At 45.2% G+C, this 18,757-nt stretch overlaps 2 protein-coding genes across 2 annotated transcripts in view; one reads left to right on the forward strand and one right to left on the reverse strand.

Moving 5' to 3' along the window:
• TUBB1 (tubulin beta 1 class VI) overlaps positions 1-5,643 on the reverse strand; it is a 12,650-nt gene extending 7,007 nt beyond the window's left edge. The window contains exons 1-3 of the mRNA XM_063959381.1: positions 5,551-5,643; positions 306-414; positions 49-159 (exon numbers count right to left, since the gene is read on the reverse strand). Of these exons, the coding sequence (XP_063815451.1) occupies positions 49-159; positions 306-414; positions 5,551-5,607 (277 nt within the window). The 5' untranslated portion in view covers positions 5,608-5,643. The remainder of the gene's footprint in view (positions 1-48; positions 160-305; positions 415-5,550) is intronic.
• Positions 5,644-14,802: 9,159 nt separating this feature from the next.
• The window catches only part of CTSZ (cathepsin Z), a 44,576-nt gene continuing 40,621 nt past the window's right edge, over positions 14,803-18,757 (forward strand). The window contains exon 1 of the mRNA XM_063959383.1: positions 14,803-14,969. Coding sequence (XP_063815453.1) covers positions 14,857-14,969 — 113 coding nt within the window. The 5' untranslated portion in view covers positions 14,803-14,856. The remainder of the gene's footprint in view (positions 14,970-18,757) is intronic.

Here is an 18,757-nt window from a genome sequence, read left to right on the forward strand (position 1 = left end):
AATGGAAAAAATAAAGTGAGTTTAGTTGCCTTATGAGAATACTCTTACCATGGATGAAACTGTCTGGACGGAATAGGGGTCCGATAGGGCTGGAACGCAAACTGTCCATGGTGCCAGGCTCCAGATCCACCAGCACAGCTCTAGGAACATACTTTTGGGCTGTGGAAGGGAAAGAGAACACAATATGTAACCATACACATACTACTACCCTTTAAAAAAAAGATAAAACGTGGTTTAAACAATGTCAATCATGTTTCTTCACTCCTAGTAATTGGAGAATTTGTAATGCTGTAGCAGGAACTTACAATGCGCCTCATTGAAATAGACATTGATCCTCTCCAGCTGTAAGTCGGAATCTCCTATGTAGCTTCCTCCATTGTCAATCCCATGTTCATCACTGATAACCTCCCAGAACTACAGTGAAACATAAGACCACATTGGAAAAGTTATAGAAGCCTCTCTTTATCATGTAGTAATTAGTAATACAGACTAGGTTCTCCAGCTTCTCCTGTGTCCCCTGATTTCCCCAATGACTGACCATTTTTTTTTCACATTGAAATCATTACATTGTTCCTGGAATTCAGCAATGATGGGAACAGAAACATATCATTGTTTGTATTCAGAACCCAATAAGAAGCTTCAGGTGACTTTAGGGGCCACCAATGTTCATATGATTGTCCTTCAGTTGTGCTCCAAAAATGAATGTACTGCTAGAATTAACCAGATGTGTATACTGCTATAGCCCCAGTGATTGTGGGAGTAATTCAGACCTGATCGCTGTTGTGCAAATTCGCAAGGCGGACGATTATCGAATTGCTGCGCATGTGTACGGATCATCATGCCACACTGCAAAAGAAATCTGAGTATTTTTTGATCGCTAACGTAGGTTGATTGACAGAAAGCGGACGATTGGGGGTGGTAACTGGCCGTTTTCTGGGAGTGTCAGGAAAAATGCAGGCGTTCCCATGCGTTTTTAGGGAGGGTGTGGGCTGTCAGCTCCAGCCCGATCAGCCTGTTTCTTTTGCACTGTAGGAGTAAGTCCTGGGCTATGCACAGACTGGAAAAAAACATTCGCTAGTGAGTGAGTTGGATATGCAGCTGACCGGCGTTTGCTAAGCTTTTCGGCAACGCCATACGCAGACTTTCATGGGGCGGAATTTCACTCTGTCTGGGCGGTGACTATCCGATCGCAAACCTCTAATTTCGCAGAGGAGCGATCATTTCTGAAATAGGCCCTGTGTGTCTTTCATAAAGTAATACAGTTCAGCAGTTACAGTATATTAGAGGCATTCAGAAAAATAGCATAAGGGCACGACTAAAGCTATAGCACCTATGGGACTGTTCTAGATCAGTATAACAAAGGGATGCCAGCACTGGGAGGTAATACATGTGCATTCACTTTGGTTTCCTTCAGCCTCTGTATTGATAAGATAGGCAGAACTAAGATTTTACTGAAACAATCATGTATATACAATTCAGGCAGCCGTTTCCTGATTGATAATTATGTAATGTGTGTATTGGAGTAACTCGTTTCACAGGGATTCGTTGGCTTAAGGAGTCTGGACTGGCATAGATCACATCTTTGCACAATAACTTCTCTTTACACCACTGTCTAGGATGATTAATTCCCCTCCCCCCCCCCCCCCCCCACCCCCCTACACCACCACGACCACCACCACCAATTCTGTATCCTTTTCAAGTATTTGAAATTGTCGCAGCTCCCTCCCCACACACATCACAGGAAGAGTCTGTGGTTTTCTGACAGCTACCAGCATATAATTAAAAAAATAACAAAGTTGTTTGACACTCATATCTTCATGTCCATTCACTAGACCATCCCAAGTATACCTTATCAGCCTTCCCCACAGCAGTAAGTAACCACAGACACACCCTCATCTCCCAGAGCAATGCAAGGCCCTGCATCATTAATGGCAAAGTACTGTTGAACTTGCTTAGAATGATCACATGACCAAATGCAACAGGGCAGCGTACTACTTGGAGCCTTGCTGTTCTATGTGAAATAATGTGTTTAATCACTTTTGTCTGTTTTCCTTTTTATCGCTTAATGTAGTGCTTCAGTGTGCAGCAGTAATGTAGTCTGGAATGTTACTGGTTGCAGTCCTTAAAGGATAATTCCACCCAAAACTGAAGTCTGTAATGGCCCTGCAACATTCTCCTTGTTTATACTGACACATGCCAGTTTCAGATGGGCAGCGAGCATTGTAGTCATGGTCCTTCCTCCGTGACCTTCTCATTCATGCACATGGCAAATTCATGGAGACAGTTTTCTTTTTGAAGAAAACCTAGTGAAGCATTCAGTCATCTTGACATCTGGGAACACCCGCTGAATCCAGAGGAACATCTGACCCCAGGTAATTTATATTTATTTTACATAAATGAATTCCACCCAAAACTGATAATCCTTTAATTTGCAATGCTATCTGTATCTATCAGTATCTATCTGATAAGGCTACACTAAAGTAGTTTATTAGTGAGGACAGGTTCCTATCACTGTTTCTCCGAATCCAGATCACAATAAGAAGAATTTGTTTACAGTATGTCATGTGATAACCTCAATTCTCCCTTTCAAAACCTGCCCTCGTGATGTGTGTGACTAACCACTTCTTCTATTCTTCGAGGACTAGATAAATTAGTAATCTGTCTTCATGTTTTACTAAAACAGCATCTATTATGTCTTTTTACCTAGGTTTTTAATCTGTTTTGACGCCTCAAAAATGTGTTGTTAGGCCTCTATTTTCCCAACTGTTATATTTATAAGCAACAATGGGCCTTATTCAATAAGAACCACTAATGTGATGTGATCGCATTATGGCCATTTCAAGGCCAATGCACAAGCGCAGGTCCAGATATAAGCGGGACGGCCAATGTGGTCACATCGCTTTGATGCAAATGCCTCTGCCTGATTGACAGGCAGAGGTGTTAGCGGGGTGGATGCAATGTTGCGAGGGCACTGACTCGCGGAAGCGTGGCCTCAGAAACGTGGTCAGGTTTGGGGTGGCCACATTACATCACACGAGGCACTGCAAACCGGAAAATGGTGGCAGCTACAATGTGGAGGCAGGGGGCTTCCATTAATCAGCAGTGCGATCGCAACGCTGGCCGCCATTAGCATGTTGGGTGGCCTTGCCCTGTGCTGGGCGGCCCCCAGCATGCGAGTGATAGCAGTTACAGTTTTGCTATTTTAGCAAAACTGCAACTGAAGCTTAATAAAGCCCATAATAATTAATTTGTAGACAATAGCAAAAATACATAATAATTAAGTATAATAATCAAAATCGGAAGCATAGGTAAAAGGTTTGTGTCCTGGACATTCTGAGTCCTAGGAGAAAAAGGTTAAGAACATCTGTGGTGCAAGGCGATGGGAGGGGAGTTTCAGCAAGAATGTACTTTACGTTAGGAATTGTGTTCCCTTAGGAAGCAAAACGGGATCCAGTATATGAGTTGTTCTACAAAACATACTATTCATAATATATTCATTAGCAAATAGCTGATCTCTAGAGAGAGTAGTGATCTGATAACTGAGTTGCATGGATCTTTCTTAATGGACGCAAATGTCGATTTTTGGCATACAGCGCCTGCGCAGATGAGTGTTATTTATTTTCCATCCTATTTTGAGTCAGTACGAACTTTGATGCATCTGTTCTTACGTGAAATGGGACGTTTTGTGGCATGACCTGGGTGATGACAATGTAATCGCACTTAACCACCCTGACTTGTGTGAGTGACCTGTGCATGTATCAAAAGCTCGGTGCGATCCTGGATCGAGCATATGGGGAAAAGAAGCCCATTTCTGATGGATCTTATGTACGATACCTAGCATGGGACTGGTCCATGTGCAGATACTAGTGATGGCAGTTGCGGCATGCCACCGTAAAAACAATAGAGTCCGCTAACACATGCACAAGTGAACAGAACCTGGCCTTGGCATAAGGTAGTAAATCAGACTTCCGCTGCATTCCATGACTACAGCCACTTTGCATGCAACTTTGAATCAGCCCCTTGGTTCACATGACATGAAAAGAAGACACTCGCTTAGTTATGTCTTACACTTTTTCTGTCCTGCTGGTTGTTCTGTCTGCTACATATCTTTCTTCTATTACAAGATTGTTTCATCCACACAGAAGAGCTCATGCATTCATGCATTACATAAAACCACTGACACAGAAACCTAACACTTGGGAGAAGTAAAAAACATGCAGTACATGTAATGCAGTGCCAGACAGCCGCAGCGCCGAGATTCCGGCCAAACGCAAACGTTTTTTTTAAAAACGGCAATCATTTACAATGCAAAACGAAACCTGGTTTGGCCTTGTAAATGTTTGTCGCTTTAAAAAAAACGTATGCGTTCAGCCAGAATCTCGGAGCTCTGGCCGTCTCGCACTGCATTACATCCGTCCCTAGATCTTCAGTACTAAAGGATGGCTGTTTCTGGAAGGTTCGGGTTTCAGGGTAGTATTGTCTCTGAAAATGTCATTTTATTAATCAATTGTCATGGTCTGCCGGTAAAACGGCTCCAAGCAGCATATTTTGTGGGAGTGGGAAAATCAGGAAATTACGTTGAAAAATAACTGTATCTTACCACCTGATCTAACAAATTATTTTGATAAAATGTGTTTGAATTATATACACTACAAATACATATATATCTATATCAGAGGTTCCCAAACTTTTTTGAATCACGGCGCCCAAGAGTATCAGAATTCTTTTCACTGCACTCCTAGTCCAACAGTTTGTTAAGAGGAAATTCTGAAAAAAATATTAAATAAGTTGTGTATATGTAATCCTTAGGTTCAGTTATCGGGTGACAGACAGGATTTGCTTCTATTTGTTCACATATTTTATGACTAGTTACCAGACCGTCAAAATTACAGAACAACATAACAGTAATGTTTGCACTGGCGGCTGTGCACACCCGAGTGGAGCAACATTTGAATGGCTCTGTCAGGCGCCATCTAGTGGCCGTCGTTGCACAAAACATTTGCATTCCCCGCATAGAGGTGAGGAGCAGCGTTAGCCTTTTATTATATAGGACTGGCAGCAACAAACACTGGTTCTGCCTATTACATTGACCGTAAATAATTTGAGTTGGTCCTGGACCACCAACCCAGGGCACCCCTGCAAGTGTCCCGAGGCACCCAGTTTGGCAACCACTGATCTATATGATTGTATGTATATGGCAGCTGCTAAATTATGCCTTCACAGAGTCAGACAGGTAATGCTGCAAGTTTCCACAGGTTCCCCCAATATTATAATACCTCAGGTAGTAGACAAAACAGATAAAGAAATCCACAATACAGTTATTTTTCTAACTCCAAATGAAATGCATTTAAGAATAATTGAAGGAGGTCATTCAAATGCAACAGAGCTGTAAGCTAATCACGCTGAAAGGTATATCATCCTGTATAGAAACATACATATGTCCTCCTTCCCAACTGCAGTCTATCTCTGGAGCTTCTATTAAAATTTAATTGAGACATATTCATTGGGCTTCAGGAATAAGTCAGGAGCTGATGAGGGTAGGACACCTACCTTTGCTCCAATTTGGTTACCGCACTGGCCTATTTGCAGATGGACAATCTCACGCATGCTGGGCGCAGGGTTGGACAGTTGTGAACCTTCTGTAGCTCCAAAAGACAGTGACGCAGCTAAAGTATTTCAGGTTTTATACTGGAGCTGACGTCACCAAAAGACTTATTATCTCTCCTCAACTTGGGCTGTTGTGTGAAGGAAAAGAGTTCAAATGCAGCTTAGCAGAATGCATCCTATATATGGGAGAGGACAGTGCTATTATGTATATGGAACAAATTCTGAGAGCACCAAATAGTTTGATACGTTAGGACAGCTAGCAGTTAGAAGGAACTGAACTATACATTGCTGCTGATAGAAAACAAATATGAGATACATAATAACAGCCATAAGGGGGTATGCAATTAGTTCCGATCATTTCGGAGCTAATGACGTATTCAATTAGGACCGTTTTCGGACATTTTGAAGGCATTTTTGGGCAATGCCTTTTCACCTTTTTTTATTAAGTGAAAAGGCATTGGCGAAAAATGCTTCAAAATCGGCCAAAATGGCCCGCATTTTCAACGGAAAACAAGTGGATTCGCCAATCTACGTGTTTTCCGCACCTGCCACATTTTTCGCCTAGGCCTTAAATCCGGTCCTGCTATTGCATAGGGCAAATCTCCATTCGCACTAAAAATAGCAAAAAAGCTCAGTTTTTTCACCTAGGTGAAAAAACTGAGCTAATTGCATACCCCCCATAGTGATTTAGAGGAATGGTTTTGAAGATAAAAAAAAAAAAAAAGAGAGTATAACAACATCCCTTTGCAAATGTGGATCGCTAGCTGTTGCTGAACTACTTCTCCCAGCATTTGTTCAGAAAGGTTAGTTTCAGATCTGGGTAAAATGAACAGATACTGTATGTGGCACACGCATACTGGGGAGTGTAATAGTCTTTTATGCCAATTTCTGGACTTCTTTTTCTGAAATAGACTTACAATGTTGAAAATAAGAATTTACTCACCGGTAATTCTATTTCTCGTAGTCCGTAGTGGATGCTGGGAACTCCTTAAGGACCATGGGGAATAGACGGGCTCCGCAGGAGACTGGGCACTCTAAGAAAGAATTAGGACTACTGGTGTGCCTTGGCTCCTCCCTCTATGCCCCTCCTCTAGACCTCAGTTAGGGAAACTGTGCCCGGAAGAGCTGACACAATAAGGAAAGGATTTGGAATCCCGGGTAAGACTCATACCAGCCACACCAATCACACCGTACAACTCGTGATACTATACCCAGTTAACAGTATGAATAACAACTGAGCCTCACGAACAGATGGCTCATAACAATAACCCTTTAGTTAGGCAATAACTATATACAAGTATTGCAGACAATCCGCACTTGGGATGGGCGCCCAGCATCCACTACGGACTACGAGAAATAGAATTACCGGTGAGTAAATTCTTATTTTCTCTGACGTCCTAGTGGATGCTGGGAACTCCGTAAGGACCATGGGGATTATACCAAAGCTCCCAAACGGGCGGGAGAGTGCGGATGACTCTGCAGCACCGAATGAGCAAACTCAAGGTCCTCCTCAGCCAGGGTATCAAACTTGTAGAATTTTGCAAACGTGTTTGATCCCGACCAGGTAGCAGCTCGGCAAAGTTGTAAAGCCGAGACCCCTCGGGCAGCCGCCCAAGAAGAGCCCACCTTCCTCGTGGAATGGGCTTTGACTGATTTAGGATGCGGCAGTCCAGCCGCAGAATGTGCAAGTTGAATCGTGGAGCAGATCCAGCGAGCAATAGTCTGCTTAGAAGCACCCAACTTGTTGGATGCATGCAGGATAAACAGCGAGTCAGTCTTTCTGACTCTAGCCATCCTGGAAACATAGATTTTCAGGGCCCGGACTACGTCCAGCAACTTGGAAGCCTCCAAGTCCAGAGTAGCCGCAGGCACCACAATAGGTTGGTTCAAATGAAACGCTGATATAACCTTAGGGAGGAATTGGGGATGCGTCCTCAATTCTGCTCTGTCCATATGGAAGATCAGATAGGGGCTTTTACAGGACAAAGCCGCCAATTCTGACACCCGCCTAGCCAAAGCCAAGGCCAAAAGCATGACCACTTTCCACGTGAGATATTTTAATTCCACGATCTGAAGTGGCTCAAACCAATGTGATTTTAGGAAATCCAACACAACGTTGAGATCCTAAGGTGCCACTGGGGGCACAAAAGGGGGCTGAATATGCAGCACTCCCTTAACAAACGTCTGAACTTCAGGCAGTGAAGCCAGTTCTTTTTGAAAGAAAATAGACAGGGCTGAAATCTGGACTTTAATGGATCCCAATTTTAGGCCCATAGTCACTCCTGACTGTAGGAAGTGCAGAAATCGACCCAGCTGAAACTCTTCTGTGGGGGCCTTCATAGCCTCACACCAAGCAACATATTTTCGCCATATGCGGTGATAATGCTTTGCTGTCACCTCATTCCTAGCCTTTATCAGCGTAGGAATGACTTCAACCGGAATGCCCTTTTCCATCAGGATCCGGCGTTCAACCGCCATGCCGTCAAACGCAGCCGCGGTAAGTCTTGGAACAGACAGGGCCCCTGCTGTAGCAGGTCCAGTCTGAGAGGCAGAGGCCAAGGGTCCTCTGAGATAATTTCTTGTAGTTCCGGGTACCAAGTCCTTCTTGGCCAATCCGGAACGATGAGTATAGTTCTTACTCCTCTCTTTCTTATTATCCTCAGCACCTTTGGTATGAGAGGAAGAGGAGGGAACACATAAACCGACTGGTACACCCACGGTGTCACTAGAGCGTCCACAGCTATCGCCTGAGGGTCCCTTGACCTGGCGCAATATCTTGTAGCTTTTTGTTTAGGCGGGACGCCATCATGTCCACCTGTGGCCTTTCCCAACAGTTTACAATCAGTTGGAAGACTTCTGGATGAAGTCCCCACTCTCCCGGGTGGAGGTCGTGCCTGCTGAGGAAGTCTGCTTCCCAGTTGTCCACTCCCGGAATGAACACTGCTGACAGTGCTATCACGTGATTTTCCGCCCATCGGAGAATCCTTGTGGCTTCTGCCATCGCCATCCTGCTTCTTGTGCCGCCCTGTCGGTTTACATGGGCGACCGCCGTGATGTTGTCTGACTGAATCAGCACCGGCTGGTTTTGAAGCAGGGGTCTTGCCTGACTTAGGGCATTGTAAATGGCCCTTAGTTCCAGAATATTTATGTGTAGGGAAGCCTCCTGACTCGACCATTGTCCTTGGAAGTTTCTTCCCTGCGTGACTGCCCCCCAACCTCGGAGGCTTGCATCCATGGTCACCAGGACCCAGTCCTGTATGCCGAATCTGCGGCCCTCTAGAAGATGAGCACTCTGCAGCCACCACAGCAGAGACACCCTGGCCCTCGGGGACAGGGTGATCAGCCGATGCATCTGAAGATGCGATCCGGACCACTTGTCTAACAGATCCCACTGAAAGATCCTTGCATGGAACCTGCCGAATGGAATTGCTTCGTAAGAAGCTACCATCTTTCCCAGGACTCGCGTGCAGTGATGCACCGACACCTGTTTTGGTTTCAGGAGGTCTCTGACCAGAGATGACAACTCCTTGGCCTTCTCCTCCGGGAGAAACACCTTCTTCTGTTCTGTGTCCAGAATCATACCCAGGAACAGCAGACGCGTCGTAGGAACCAGCTGCGACTTTGGAATATTCAGAATCCAGCCGTGCTGTTGTAGCACTTCCTGAGATAGTGCTACTCCGACCAACAACTGCTCCCTGGACCTCGCCTTTATAAGGAGATCGTCCAAGTATGGGATAATTATAACTCCCTTCTTTCGAAGGAGTATCATCATTTCGGCCATTATCTTGGTAAATACCCTCGGTGCCGTGGACAGACCAAACGGCAACGTCTGGAATTGGTAATGGCAGTCTTGTACTACAAAACGGAGGTACACCTGGTGAGGTGGGTAAATGGGGACATGCAGGTACGCATCCTTGATGTCCAGTGATACCATGTAATCCCCTTCTTCCAGGCTTGCAATAACCGCCCTGAGCGATTCCATTTTGAACTTGAACCTTCTTATATAAGTGTTCAAGGATTTTAAATTTAGAATGGGTCTCACCGAACCGTCTGGTTTCGGTACCACAAACATTGTGGAATAGTAACCCCGTCCCTGTTGAAGGAGGGGAACTTTTATTATCACCTGCTAGAGGAACAGCTTGTGAATTGCCGCCAGCACTACCTCCCTGTCCGGGGGAGTAGCTGGCAAGGCTGATTTGAGGTAACGGCGAGGGGGAGACGTCTCGAATTCCAGTTTGTATCCCTGAGATACCACTTGTAGAACCCAGGGATCCACCTGTGAGCGAACCCACCGGTCGCTGAAGTTCCGGAGACGGGCCCCCACCGCACATGGCTCCACCAGTGGAGCCCCAGCGTCATGCGGTGGATTTAGTGGAAGCAGGGGAGGATTTCTGTTCTTGGGAACTGGCTGTATGGTGCAGCTTTTTCCCTCTACCCCTGCCTCTGGGCAGAAAGGACGCGCCTTTTACCCGCTTGCCTTTCTGGGGCCGAAAGGACTGTACCTGATAATACGGTGCTTTCTTTGGCTGTGAGGGAACCTGGGGTAAAAATGTCGACTTCCCAGCTGTCGCTGTGGAAACGAGGTCCGAGAGACCATCCCCAAACAATTCCTCACCCTTGTAAGGCAAAACCTCCATGTGCCTTTTAGAATCCGCATCACCTGTCCACTGCCGAGTCCATAATACTCTCCTGGCAGAAATGGACATTGCATTTATTCTAGATGCCAGCCGGCAAATATCCCTCTGTGCATCTCTCATGTATAAGACTACGCCTTTAATATGCTCTATGGTTAGCAATATAGTGTCCCTGTCAAGGGAATCAATATTATCAGACAGGGAATCAGACCACGCTGCTGCAGCACTGCACATCCATGCTGAAGCAATAGCAGGTCTCAGTATAGTACCTGAGTGTGTATATACAGACTTCAGGATAGCCTCCTGCTTTCTATCCGCAGGCTCCTTTAAGGCGGCCGTATCCTGAGACGGTAGTGCCACCTTTTTTGACAAGCGTGTGAGCGCTTTATCCACCCTCTGGGATGTCTCCCAACGTACCCTGTCCTCTGGCGGGAAAGGGTACGCCATTAGTAACTTTTTAGAAATCACTAGTTTTTTATCAGGGGAAGCCCACGCTTCTTCACACACTTCATTTAACTCATCTGAAGGGGGAAAAACCACTGGTTGCTTTTTCTCCCCAAACATAATACCCTTTTTAGTGGTACCTGGGTTAATGTCAGAAATGTGCAACACATTTTTCATTGCCGTAATCATGCAACGGATAGCCCTAGTGGAATGTACATTAGTCTCGTCGTCGTCGACACTGGAGTCAGACTCCGTGTCGACATCTGTGTCTGCCATCTGAGGTAGCGGGCGTTTTTGAGCCCCTGATGGCCTTTGAGACGCCTGGGCAGGCACTGGCTGAGAAGCCGGCTGTCCCATAGCTGTTATGTCATCGAACCTTTTATGTAAGGAGTTGACACTGTCGGTTAATACCGTCCACATATCCATCCACTCTGGTGTCGGCCCCGCAGGGGGTGACATCACATTTATCGGCACCTGCTCCGCCTCCACATAAGCCTCCTCATCAAACATGTCGACACAGCCGTACCGACACACCGCACACACACAGGGAATGCTCTGACTGAGGACAGGACCCCACAAAGTCCTTTGGGGAGACAGAGAGAGAGTATGCCAGCACACACCACAGCGCTATATAAACAGGGATTTACACTACACAAAGTGATTTTCCCTATAGCAGCTATAATACACAGTATTGCGCCTAAATTTAGTGCCCCCCCTCTCTTTTTTACACTATTGAGCCTGGAAACTGCAGGGGAGAGCCTGGGGAGCGTCCTTCCAGCGGAGCTGTGAAGAGGAAATGGCGCCAGTGTGCTGAGGGAGATAGCCCCGCCCCTTTTTCGGCGGGCTTCTCCCGCTCCTTATATTAATATAATGGCAGGAGATTTTTACACATATATAGTTTATTAGACTATATATGTGGGGGGGGGGCACTGGTGTGCCCCCCCCCCCCCCCGGGACCGGACGACCGAGGCTGGGCCTGTGTTCGATCCCTCTGGAGCTAATGGTGTCCAGTAGCCTAGAAGCCCAAGCTAGCTGCAAGCAGGTAGGTTCGCTTCTCTCCCCTAACCTAAGTCCCTCGTAGCAGTGAGTCTGTTGCCAGCAGATCTCACTGAAAATAAAAAACCTAATAAATACTTTCTTTACTAGGAGCTCAGGAGAGCCCCTAGTGTGCAACCAGCTCGAGCCGGGCACAGATTCTAACTGAGGTCTAGAGGAGGGGCATAGAGGGAGGAGCCAGTGCACACCAGTAGTCCTAATTCTTTCTTAGAGTGCCCAGTCTCCTGCGGAGCCCGTCTATTCCCCATGGTCCTTACGGAGTTCCCAGCATCCACTAGGACGTCAGAGAAAAGTGATTAAACATATTCAGTATCTAATGGGTTAGCTACAAAACAGGAGCACACCCCTCAGCACTGTTTTGTAGCAGTTCTCAATTGTTCTAAACCTGTGTCAGCTGCTCCTTAGTAATTTACCGGCTGTGTCAGGTGACTAGTATGCCTTTAAAAGCCACTAGATATGTGGCAGGCATACATTAAACTTAGTGGGCATATTTGCAGTTATATTATGTGATACAGTTGCCAGGTTTTAATTCTTAAGGCTTTGTGATAGTGTAGGACCTGCATGTAGGTGGGGTACCGTGGAGCGGTATGCAGGCTTCCGTGCATTGGCCAATTCACTAACTAAACCCCCATCATTTATTTATTGATGTTGTGAGGACAAGTGAGCTTGCTATGGTGAGTGCTGAATTCTCTATTTGTGTATATATATATATATATATATATATATATATATATATATATATATATAGGCAGCAGCGCCGGTTGTGATGTGGCCGGCGGCAGGAGATGGCGCCATTGAGTGAATGGCGCTGTACACGAATGCGTACTGTCACTAATGGGACAGCCGGCACGGCTTCTACTGCTGCCGGGTGACGCATGGGAGGGGGAGAGGGTGATTGCGGGCAGTGGCGTAACTAGAAATTTTTCTCCCCCAAGCCAAAACATTTTCTGCCCCCCCTTCAATCCCCCATAATTGCCACCAGAAAAGTGCAGAGTCTGCGCACACCGTAAAAAAAATGGGGCTTGCATTATGTCCTTTTTCCTCCTTATAGTATACCCAGCACACATTATGCCACATACTTCAATGTCCCTGACACACTATACCACACACCATAATGCCCATTACACAACATGCCACACACCATAATGCCCTTGAAACATGCCACGTATCCCAATGCCCGTTATACATTATGCCAGACACTGCAATGCCCCTGAGACATCATACCACAATGCCCGTGATATAGTATACTACACACCGTAATGCCTGTGACACATTATGCCACACACTGTAATGCCCATTACACATTAAGCCCTACAGTAAGGCTTCTAATGACTTTTATATTACCTGCTCGTTGCCAGGGGATTTATGCTCTTGGTTCCATGCACAGTGCCAGGGGTTTTCATGCTCAGGGTGTCATGGTCATTGCCAGGGGTTTCATGTGCTGGGTGTCAAGCTCGTTCCCAGGGTGTAATATTCGTTGCCAGGGGTTTCATGCTCGCTGCTAGGGGGTAATACTTGTTACCAGGGATTTCATGAGCTGGGTATCGTGCTTGTTACCAGGGGGTAATACTTGTTGCTAGGGGTGTGCCCCCAGTGCCACATATGCCCCCAGTGCCAGATATTCCATCAGTGCCAGATAAAAATATGCCCCATAGTGCCAGAAACACATATGCCCCCAGTGCCAGATATTCCCCCACAGTACCAGATAAACATATGCCCTGATTGCCACATATGCCCCTCCAGTGCCAGCTACACATATGCTCCAGTGCCAAATATGCCCACCAGTGCCAGCTACACATATGCCCCCCCCCCCAGTGCCAGCTACACATGCCCCAGTACCAAATATGCCCCCCAGTGCCAGCTACACATGTGCCAAATATGCCCCCCAGTGCCACTTACACTTGTGCCAAATATGCCCCCAGTACCAAATATGCCCCCCGTGCCAGATACACATATGCTCTCCCAGTGCCAGCTACACATGTGCCAAATATGCTCCCCAGTGCCAGCTACACATGCCAAATATGCACCCCCAGTGCCAGCTACACATGTGCCAAATACACCACCCCCCAGTGCCAGTTACACATATGCCCCCCAGTGCCAGCTACAAATGTGCCAAATATGCCCGGCCAGTGCCAGGTACTCTATACGCTCACCGCTGCTGAGCTGTGCTGTGTGCGAGTCCGGGAAGGAGGGCACAGCGCAAACCTCTCCTGTGTCTCCGGCGGCGTGTCTGGCAAATGAAGCACGGTTCGTGAGCCAATCAGAACTCGCGGACCGGCAGCTGCGGCTCCTGATTGGCTGCCGGTCCGCGAGCTCTGATTGGCTCACGAACCGGTGCTTCATTTGACAGACAAGCTGCCGGAAACACAGGAGAGGCGCACACTGCGCGGTCCCTCCAGGCCTCACACACACAGCACAGCAGCGCAACTAACTTGGTGTAAGGGGAGCGGCGGGTCCCGGGCCCCTGTGACAGCCTGGGCCCCATAGCAGCCGCATCCCCTGCACCTATGGTAGCTACGCCACTGAATAGTGGTTGACCTAATGGCCGTCGACCTAAGTACTGTCAACCTACCATCCAGATACTCTTCTGGCCTATGAAAATGATTAGAATAATACAAATAAGATATTTATAGTATCTTCTATGTATTTCTTTGTCATATCATTTTGTATAGTCAAAACTTCTGGGTTTGGAGTATGACAGGAGAGGCTCTGTCTCCACTGGCCGCACGTCCTCATAAATATTGATGTTCGTTTAGTGCGAAATTGCTTATACACAGAGAAGTTTGTGAGCGAATACAGTAGTGTGTGAGCTCCTCATGTAAAAAACATGCATAGAGCAGGGCAGTAATGGGATTAACGCTACACAGCGGCCTGCATTGTCATTGCTCATTGCTGAAGAGCTAGTGTGGCATTGTGTGATGTGCTACTCCGAGCTCAGTTTTTGTTCAGCAGTCACCACCCTGGCTGTCCCCTTCCCCTGCTACCATTTGGTACTGTCACTTTAAGGCGTAAAAAATCTGCTAGTGAGTCAGCATAAGAGGAAGTGTCTCCTGGCTGTTTATATGCTGTCCCCTTCCTGCTTATATCACATGAGAGATTCTTTCTGTACTCCACAATGCTCGGACAGTTCCTGCTGCTCACCCTCATCTCCTGGGTCAATGGGGGGCTCTATTTCCAGGAGGATCAGCACTGCTACAAACCATTAACCAGGGGGAAGTTTGGTCTGAGGTAGGGTACACTGCTTGCCCAGTTAGTGTACATGTTAATGATGAGACACAGGGTATTTCTTATGTAGTCTAATCATACTTTTACACAGATATTGTGTGAAATAATCCTTACTGTACATTTGTTTACAGCAGGCTTTTACAATCTTTGGAAGTAAAAGACCAGACATGCTGAGACTTGTAGTTTGACAACAACTGCACAGCCATACCTACATCTGCTGTAGAGAATAAGGGGGAGATTTATCACACCTTCTAAAGAGGACAAAAAGCCAAGCGTACAGAGAATATAATAAGGGAGGAATTTTAAGGGCAATAAATAAAACCCCATTTGAATTCAGAATAAATATAGTATTTTTAGTAAATATCATTATTAAAGGACATGGTACTTTTTATTTGAGAAACATACATCTAGTATATTTATGTACAGTATATATGTGTGTGCATGCAAACTACTTTACATTTTGTTTCAATATGTGGATAAAATATAACGTACATGACCAATGACACTTTCTAAGCTCTATACACAACTTTTGACTGAATTTTAATTGAAAGAAATGCTGCAGTAGTAAAAGAAAGTGTCATTGTTAATAATGGAAGGAAAATGGAAGCTGGTGAGAGCAGATATAGCAAACATAAATACCTTTCTTTATCCTCTGGTTAAAATGCATAAAGAAAAATATTTGTAAACTACATTAAAATCTTATTAAATAGTATACAGAAACGTGTAAAACAGCTGTGTGCTTTAAAACAACATCTCACTGCGCAAGCAGACAGAAGATAAACACCTAACAGCAAGCCAGTGTTATTGTGTCCTGGGTACACTTGCACAAATCACTTATTACAGCAGATGCTGCACCTTGAATATTGTTTACCAGGCAGCTTAGTAATTGCCATTTGCTTGTGTCCCAAGCATAGCAGCTTAGTCATTTGAGGAAAAAATTCCAGGTAATAAGAGTGTGGCTGTATTCAAGTAGTGACGGGGATCATTTTTATGCACAAAATCTCTGCTCAGGTTACAGCTACAGATTTAGGGGGCTACAAAGCAATGATAAAGAGGTTAGAATCACTTCTGCCTATTCAACAACTTGGATACTGCCGAGAAATTACTGATTTCTGTAATGGTCCCTGTACTTTCCCAGTTTACTGCATCTTCATAGCCTGCTGTGGTGACTGCGGTGTCTGCTCCATTTAACAAGGCTTTGCTTGATCCATGCTGGCCACACAGACGTGTTTCACAGATACCCATCACTGGCAGCTCTAGGCTTCCAGTGCAGTAGATAAACCCTTGTAGAGTTGGATAGATGAACGTGATAAGATACAGATTTTCAGTTGACGTGGTCTAGATAATTGGACAACAAATCACTGTCACAATTTTCTTTCTGGAAGCTCACACACACTGTCGCCTAAACACCTTTCTACACTGCTATGGTGAGCAGAGTGGCAGTGCACACAGGTCATGTGTCTTCCAACATTGTGTCAGTACAGGCAGATCTCTGATTGGCACCACTACTAGGGTGAGCAGAATATCAGTGCACTGCAGCACACAGGTCATGTCTACCAACATTCTGACAGTCAGGGTAGATCCTTGATTGGCACCACTGGGGTGAGCAGAGTGGCAGTGCACACAGGTCATGTATGCCAACAGTCTGACAGTCAGTGTGTGCACATGTATAAATTGGTTCTACCTGTAATTTAATAGAATGTACTTGATAAATGCTAGTAAGGTGATTATGATTACTATGGGCAACTTGTCCACTCTTTAGAAGGATTAGTACATTTACCCTTAAGTTGGTGGATCCGATAGAGCACCATTAGTGTGGCTGTACAATGACCGCACACACTGACAGATACTGTCATCATTTCAGCCAGTTACCTGTTCGTTCCAATCAGTTTCTGATAAATCCTGAGGGCAACACTATGTTTAAGCTGTAGAGGCATATCCTCCATACATGGCAGCTCTTGCTGCTTCTCCCAGTACAAACATCATTCACATACCGTGGGAATGCACATAAGAGGGACAAACAACCATAGCATTTCAACCTGTTCTCATCAGGCCAGCGGGATTAGTGTACGTGAGACAAATAGGGGGTCATAAGACCTGGCAGACCATCTAAATAGAGCATTACAGGTAAAGTAAAACGCTAAATCAATGTTAAATTCCATCCAATACTAGATTTTTATGACTTTGAGGACACCGTGGTGGACATGCATGAAAATTGATGCATGGAATGTTTAAAGAGTTATAACTGGTTACCCACAGCAACCATTTTCTTAAAATGTTAAAACCCATTCAGAAAATAAACTGAACATCTGTTTTGTTGCTGTGGGTTACGGCTCCATTTTCCGGTACACCAATATGTGTGTTAAGGCACCCCACCCACTAGTGCGATATGGTTACTTTTCATCCGACTTCGAGCTTTCAGAACAAGGGATCAGATGAAAAGTGTCACATCGCATGTAATTTTTCTCCGACTCTGATCCGAGGTTCCCGTGCTCCTCGGATCAGATTCGCAGATCGCCATGAAAATCTACTGCAATCCGATGAAAAGGTGCACATTGGAGTGCATTTGTACACAATCGGATGCGATATATCTGATGTAAAAAAAACACTCAAGAAGCAAATCGTAATCGCAGGACTCCCGGGAAGTAAATTGGATCCGACTTTTAGTTCAGATATGTCTCACTAGTGGATGGGGGCTTTAGAAGCTGTATTGAGATCTGTTGCACAAAAAAATACCAAAAAACAAAAAACAAAACCTGAAACAATTCTAAAGCTAAATTAGTCACAAATCACAAGACTGCATTGTGCAATGAACCCTGGACTTCCCCTGCACAGTCACAGAGCTATTCCCAGTCACTGGCTCCATGAAGTGGTTTTTAGAAGCACTTTGGGAGGTTTCGTTGATACAAGAAATACTCTTGAGAATCACATAACAGTTCCTGAGATGTAAGAATTATCTGCAAACTCTTTGCACTGACATAGGTACAGGATAGGTTGCCTATAACTAGTACAACTGCTAACATAAAGCTAGGTAATGTAATACCTAATTGTAGGAATAAGCTTCAACTTGATGAAATTATGTTTATGATGTTTTATTCCATAAAAAAATATGTGGTATTGGTTGTTCCTGTTGGTAGCAGAGACTGGAAACTGCATTGTTCATCTTTCTCAAAATGGGATTTATTTGCGTTATATGCTGAAAGCAAATCATTTAACTGGTAATGTTACCACAGAATACATTTCTCAGGTTATCAAAGGCCTTGCATCTCATAAAGCTCCAGGCCCAGACGGCCTGTTGGGTGATTATTACAAAATATTACATAACATGCATACGGATCACAAGCTGGGCTTTGTGGCCAGTAGGCACTCAGTGCAAGCTATGCGGCGATTGCAGTAACGGCATCCTCAATACAATCTTCCAACTCAAACAATATGTTGAGTTTAGACACGCATAAATCGTTTGATACAGTACTTTGCCCCATTTGTTTTCAATATTGGAATATAGAGCATTTGATGCTGACTTCATCAGATTACTCTCTCTCTTTTTTTTTATGGTTACCCAACTACTTTGCTTCTGATTAATGGTTTGAGGGGTTATAAATTGACAGTGTATAAAAGGAACACACTAGGTATGCCCCCTCTCTCCCCTACTTTTTAACTTATCACTTGATCTATTATGGAGGATCCTCCAAAATTGGTCTGACTTTAAAGGTATCCATTATTAAGCTTCAGGACAACCCTCTTCTTTGGAGTGCGTGGGAGAGTGTGGTATATATTGTGGCATTGCTATG

The sequence above is a fragment of the Pseudophryne corroboree genome, chromosome 3, assembly GCF_028390025.1.
Source record: "Pseudophryne corroboree isolate aPseCor3 chromosome 3, aPseCor3.hap2, whole genome shotgun sequence".
NCBI classification, from domain to species: domain Eukaryota; kingdom Metazoa; phylum Chordata; class Amphibia; order Anura; family Myobatrachidae; genus Pseudophryne; species Pseudophryne corroboree.